We start from the raw sequence: 6,828 nt of genomic DNA, 5'->3' as shown, positions 1-6,828 counted from the left end.
TCCTTGGAATGCTCTTTTTTTTTTTGTTAATTCTTATTATTTTTTTTAAGTTTATTCATTTTGAGAGAGAGAGAGAGAGAGAGAGAGAGAGAGCGAGAGCGAGCAGGTGGGAGAGGGGCAGAGGAAGAGGGAGAGAGAGAATCCCAAGCAAGCTCTGCACTGTCAGCACAGAACCCAATGCAGGGCCTGAACTCAGGAAAGGCAAGACCATGACCAAGCTGAAACCAAGAGTTGGATGCTTAACCAACTGAACCACCCGGGTGCCCGTGGTATACTCTTTCTTTACTCTCTCTTGACCCAATACCATCTTCTTCTTCTTTGACGTTTATTTATTTTGAGACAGAGTATGAACAAGCGTGGGGGGACAGAGAGAGAAGGAGAGAGAGAATCCCAAGCAGGCTCCCCACTGTCAGTGCGGAGCCTGATGTGGGGCTTAGTCTCACAAGCCATGAGAACCTGACTTGAGCTGAGATCAAGAGTGGGGCGCTTAGCCAACTGAGCCACCCAGGTACCCCTCCACAATCTTTTTCATCCCCTTGAACCAAGTGGGAGCTCCTGAGGTCATGGACAGTGACATCAACATCTCTATGTATTAGCCACTCCCAGCACAGGGCCAGCCCTGGAACAAGCCACCTATGATGACACTGATCAGTTTGCCTTCATGGAAGTCCTTCCTATCTGGGTCTTACCTGGTAGAAACCCTTCCTGACTAGTGGACTCCTCTGGGGTGGGGACAGGATCTTCAACTCTTCTCCGTCTAACCTATACTCATGGAGATTGGTCCTAGGCCCTGACTTGTGCTGGAAGTGGTGTGGTGGACTTTGAGATTAGTAAATCCTTCAAATGTGTTGACCTATACCTGCCTCAGGATCTCTGCACTGGCTGATTCCTCGGCTTACATTGAATGAGGTTCACTCCTCATCATTTATGGCTCAGTTCGCAAGTCAGCACCTCAAAGGGATTTTTCTTGATGTCCCCTACCCCTTTATATTCTTTATCTCACTACCTTATTTTATTCTCTTCATAGAAATTCTGACTCTCTGAAATTATTAGGTAGTTATTTCCTTATTTACACTTATTCATGGAGTTTACATTCTAGTGGGGTAAAAGACAAAAAATAAATAGTTTACTCTTGAATGACACGGGTTTGAATTGTGCAGGTCCACTTACATGTGGATTTTTTGCAACACTGTAAATGTGTTTCCTTTTATGATTTCCTTAACATTTTCTTTAGCTCACTTCATGTGTAAGAATCTGGTATAACACTACATTTATAAAATATGTGTTAATCTACTGCTGATGTTATTGGTAAGGCTTCTGGTCAAGAGTAGGCTATTAGTAAAGTTTGGGGGGAGTCAAAAGTTGCACATGGATTTTCAATAGTGCAGGGGATCATCATCCCTAACCCCCATATTGTTCAAGGATCAATTGTAGTGTTAGGTGATGATACATGCTATGCAGAAAAACAAAACTGGCTAAGAGAAATAGAGGTAAGGAGACACTTGTGCAGAGAGTTGACAGGAATGAAGAATCATCTGTCTGGATATCTGGGAGAAGAGCCTTCCAAACAGAGAGAACAGCAAGTGCAAAGGCCTTGATATAGGAGCATGCCTGGCCTACTTGTGGAATAGCAAGGAGATTCTTATGTGAAGAGGTATGGGTGGTTAGATCACTTAGAGCTCTGTAGACCTTGGTTGAGGACTTTGTTTATTGAGTATGATGGAGAGTCAGTGTAGGTTTTGAGCAGAGAAGTAACATGCTCAACTTTTTTTTTTTTTAATCTACTTTTTTAAAGGCTCATTCTGGTTGCTGGCCAAATACAGGGCATGTTGGGGAGGGGTATGGCGAGGATGGAAGTTCTCCCAAGGGTGACCAGTTTGTCCTAGTTTACCTGAGACTTTCCAGGTTTAACATCGAAAATCCTCTGTCCTGGAAACCTCCTCAGTCCAGGGCAAATGCGGATGGCTGGTCACCCTACAGGGAGACCAGTACTCAAAGTGGGGGAGGGGCGTGCTTAGAAAGGAGTGATAGTGACAGGAAAGTGGTCACATTCGGGATGTGTGTTGAAGGCAAGGCCTAATGATTGTACTCATGGAGGGAATGTGGCCATTAAGAATAAGAGGAGTCCAGGTGACTTACAGGCTCTTGGTCTGAACTGGAAGGACAGAGTTGTCATTTACGGACAGGAGGAAGGCTGGGGTAGGTTTTGGAGGATGGATGATCAGAAGTTTGTTTTGGGGCATGTTAGTTTAAGATAACTTAATAGACTTAATCCCCGTAATGGTAGGCATGTCAACCAGGCTGTTAGGTGAATGAGTCCAAAGTCCTGAAGAGCAGTTTGGGCTGGAGAGAAATAAAGTGTGAGTTATCAGTCAGTGCATGTATAATATTTAAAACCACAAGTCTGGATGAGATCACTGAGGTAATGAATGTAGACAGAGGGCTGAAGACTGGGCCCTGGGGCACGTTGACATTTAGAGATCAGAGAAAAGAGAAGAAATCAGCAAAGAGAATGAAAAGCAGGAACGAGTGAGGTAGGACAGCCAAGGGCAAGCGGAACCTGGAGGGAAATCTGTGCTGAATGGTCATGTGCCAGAGAACTCTAAAGAAGGAAGTAATTGAATGGTGCCAAGAAGCTGAGCTAGGCCCAGGGGTGTACTGCAGGGAGATGACTTGGGCTTCATTAGGGAGGGGCTTTCTGACTGAGCTGCCATGGGAGGTGTGGCAAGTCCCTGATTCAGGTGAGTCCTGTAGCATTGACTGCTGGGTAGAGGAGCTCTACCTGCAGGCCCCAAGCATCTGACAGGAGTTGGACTACGCAGCTCTCAAAGTCCCTTCAAACTGGAGATGATGGGATTCTGGGAAACCAACAGAAACAACTGTCATAGGGTTGGGGGGCTGTGAACTGAGCCTTGAAGGGTAAGTAGGTGTTCAGTCGGGAGGGAAGTGGGGAGGGCACTCCTAGGTGGAGGAGTGTTATGAACAAAAGTCTGGAGATGTGAATAGGCAGGGTCTAAGAGTCTGGCCTGGTCAGAGGGGAAGGTATGTAAAGGATAGGGAGGAAGGTGAGGCTGGAAAGAGATGTAGGGCCAGATGGTAGGGGAGCTCCCACAGGCCCTGATGCTCAGGAAACATTGGCTAACACTTGTTGAAGGAAGGTAACTAAACAAAAGAGATTGTAAGAGCCAAGGACTGAGGCATTGGTCACTTAGTTCCCTTGAGCAGGTTTCAGCAGGTATGCATCAACTGTTTCTTAAAGCCCAGCCATGTGGATAGACCCTGGAGAGACCTAGACCTGGGGTCCCTGTGGGCTTCTCTGCTCACCATAAGGGGTGGGGGACACACCACATACAATGGGTGGGTCAGCCCCTGGCAGTAGAGATACTCTCTGGCTTTGAGACATCATTGGATTAGAGTCTTTTCCTTCCGTTACCCCAAGACTTCACAAGCCCTGCCCCTAGAATGTTTAATGCTCAGAACTCAGTGACCTCACCTTTAGGGAACAATGGGGCTGAGCATTACAGGGACTCCTACTGACTGGGCAGATGGGTGGATGAGCTCCCTCTCCCCAGAGCCATAAGCTGGGTAGCAAGGCTTGACCTTATGGATTCCCAGAGGGAAGACCTGAGCCTACCTGGTGGTAAATTCCCCTTTAGTCCCTGCCCCTTGCTTTGTGCCCTTAGCTTGGGGGAGGCACTCAGGGTAGACCTTTTACATGGACAGGGTGGTGGCTGCCTGAATGGAGGAGTGAAAAGTAGTTAGGATATAGTTTCCTCTAGAAAACTAAGGATTGAGAGCAGAGACCATGTTTCTCTGCTGAACCAGAGAGCGTTACAATGAATACCCTAGGGCCATCACAGCTGAATGGGTAAGGGGTATGGTGGAATGGGATGGGATACCAGTGTCCCCATCAACTGATAAACTTTTAACTTCCTTGATGGGCCTTGCCTTTGCTAAGGCTTCTCAATCTGATGGATTGGTTGGGTCCAGGGTGGTGAATCAGAGGCTTGACCAAGCCTGGGCAGGTCATGCCCCCTCCAGACCTAACTTTCGTAATCTATAAAGGACTAAGGGTGTCCTCTTAAGCTCTATGGAAATCTAGCATTGACTAAATAAGAGAATGATGAGACAAGCCAATGAGGAGGGAAGGGAGGAAATGGAGGTAGTTAAGTGGATGAGATAATTGATGAAAGGGCTAAAGAAAAAAATGAGAAACAGCTCAGGCCCCAGATTAGAGCTATCAGCCACTTCTCTTTTTCTTATTGCCTTAGTGTGGGTCTCACTGTACTTTGGATTCCTGGGGCTGTGTTCTTTGGCAACCGGCGGCTGCATTCTCTTTCTGCACTGGAGGAAGAAGTTGCGACGGGAAAAGCGTGCCCAGGAGTGGGTGGAGGTGATGAGAGCCGCCACGTTCACATACAGCCCCCTGTTGTACTGGATTAACAAGCGTCGGCATTATGGCATGAACACAGCCATCAATACGGGCCCTCCCTCTGCTGTCACCAAGACAGAGACTGAGGTCCAGAATTTAGATCCTCTGTGGGAATTGGACATCCCTGGGAGCAGGAGCTCTGCTGCTCATGATAGCAGCCCCAAAGGGGAGGCCCCTGCCCCACTGCAACCTGCACTGCAGCTGGTCCCGCAGGAGCCCTTACCTTCCCCAGTGCTGCAGTCCTGGACTAGCTCCCCACTCCCGGTGCCCATCTTTCAGGAGGTGCCCTTTGCCCTTTCCCTGTGCAACCTGCCCCCAATGCTGAACCACTCGGTCTCCTACCCTTTGGACACCAGTCCTGAAAGGAATGTCCACTTCCATTCCCTCCCCACTATGGCCCATGGAGACCACTGCTTCAGTGCCAAACCTTTTGCTGCAGAATTTTAGCCTCCTCTCACGGAGGAGGGGAAGGGGGGCAGAGCAGGAAAATGGAGCTAACCTCAGGGAGGTGGTACTGACACAGAGGCCAGAACCCATCTGGATGTCACATTATTAAAGACTAAAAGAAGTCCAAAGCTCCCTTGTGTCTCATTTGTCTTTAAGAGGGCAGTGTCCTTCCCATTTGATCGGGGCACTTTGCAAACCTAGCTGAAGGTCACCAAACCATAAACAGGAACAGGAGGGCTGGCTGTGGGAGACACACTGGATCGATACACATGAACTCAACATCCTTCTATTCAGTATTTAAGACCAAAAATGCATGCCAGGCCCTGGGCTAGGTACCCAAAGATACTACTGTTCTGTGGGACTGCCATGAGTGATAGCTGCTGAGGGGGTGTGGGGTGTGAGTTATGGCGATTCACAGTGGCCATGTCACAGACAAGTCATCATGAGATCCATGAGCCATGCTGCATTGCTGGCTGAATTGCATTATTAATATTGATGATGCATAATACTAATGATCCATTGAGGTATGGTTTTGTCGTCATGCCTAATACAAGAAAACTGCCAAATAGACATCAGAATCTTCCTCTTGGTTCCAAGGACATCTGGCATATTGTTTTTCTCGTGGAGAGCCAGGTCTCAAATTTACATCTTCCTGACATCAAGTTCTTGAAGTCTTCTCAGCATACCCCATAGTGTCCCTTCTCTGATGATGCTTGTTAGAAAACACTTGGCAAATGACTGTGTGCATGACTGTAGGGTGTAATTAACTTGGTCCATGGATTGGCTTAGGACTGGTCATTGAACCCCCTAAAATTACACACAAAATGTATCTCTTTTTTAAATCTTAAAAATTATATTTTAATGTTTATTTTTCAAAGTGTGAATGGGGGAGGGATGGGGGAAGGACTAAGGATTTGAAGTGGGCTCTGTGGTGACAGCAGCGAGTGCAAAGCAGGGCTCAAACTCACAAACCATGAGATTATGACCCAAGCTGAAGTTGGACGCTTAACCGACTGAGCCACCCGGGCACCCCTCCTTTTTTTTTTTTTAATTTTTCTCAAAGGCATCAGTGGACCTTCCAAAAGTAAATATCCACTACATGGGGATATTTTTGTCATTTTGGAAACAATCCTAAAAGGAGAGAGAAGGAAGATACTGGCAATTAGGTCCCACTTTATTTACTTTTTAATTTTTTTTTTAATGTTTTATTTTGGGGGAGGGGCAGAAAGGGAGACACAGACTCTGAAGCAAGCTCCAGGCTCTGAGCTGTCCTCACAGAGCCTGATGCGGGGCTCAAACTCACAGACCGTGACATCATGACCTGAGCTGAATTCAGATGTTTAACGGACTGAGCTACCCAGGGGCCCTGGTCCCACTTTAAAGACAAAGGCCCAGCTCTCCCCCAGGTATAAAAATTTCCCTTCACTTTAGGAATGAGAGAGAGCAAAGCTGTCATCATTAAGACAGTATGGTATTGGCACAAAAACAGACACATAGACCAATGGAATAGAATAGAGAACCCAGAACTGGGCCCACGAATGTACGGCCAATTAATTTTTGACAAAGTAGGAAAGAGTTTGCAATGGCAAAAAGACTGCCTCTTTAGCAGTAGTGCTTAAGAAGAATTGATTCAGTATCTAATGGATAGGTGATACCTGTCACAACACAGCATTTTATATACTGTTAAGTGAAACTACAATACAATCTATTTTGGGAGTGTTTGCTGTATAACTGGATTTAATGAAATGTTTAGAGGTGCAGTAGGCATGACTTTGAGTAGATAATGAAAGAAAATGCAAAATGCTTATTGACTCATGATGTGGTTTCATCTTAGCTTGGGCAAACCATGCAGTATTTAATACATAGTAGCAGAATATTTACTATTGAAGCTTGAAAAAGATGTGAGTTCTTTGTGTGCAACCTTTCATTTATGCATGTGAGAGGGTTAT

General features: G+C 46.4%; 1 protein-coding gene across 2 annotated transcripts; it reads left to right on the top strand.

The window, feature by feature from the left end:
- Positions 1 to 2,673: 2,673 nt before the first annotated feature.
- Positions 2,674 to 5,007, top strand: TEX38 (testis expressed 38). Of its 2 annotated transcripts, none has more exons than XM_029948802.1 (2): positions 2,674 to 2,741; positions 4,272 to 5,007. In XM_029948802.1, the coding sequence occupies exon 2, from the start codon at positions 4,397 to 4,399 to the stop codon at positions 4,877 to 4,879; it is 483 nt and encodes a 160-aa protein (XP_029804662.1). In that variant the 5' UTR covers positions 2,674 to 2,741; positions 4,272 to 4,396; the 3' UTR covers positions 4,880 to 5,007. The 2 variants fall into 2 exon arrangements, with proteins under 2 accessions (XP_029804662.1, XP_029804663.1); XM_029948803.1 differs by lacking the exon at positions 2,674 to 2,741 and adding an exon at positions 3,509 to 3,640.
- Positions 5,008 to 6,828: the final 1,821 nt, after the last annotated feature.

The sequence above is a fragment of the Suricata suricatta genome, chromosome 8 (assembly GCF_006229205.1).
Source record: "Suricata suricatta isolate VVHF042 chromosome 8, meerkat_22Aug2017_6uvM2_HiC, whole genome shotgun sequence".
Taxonomy (NCBI): domain Eukaryota; kingdom Metazoa; phylum Chordata; class Mammalia; order Carnivora; family Herpestidae; genus Suricata; species Suricata suricatta.
This window is presented reverse-complemented; position numbering and strand designations above follow the sequence as displayed.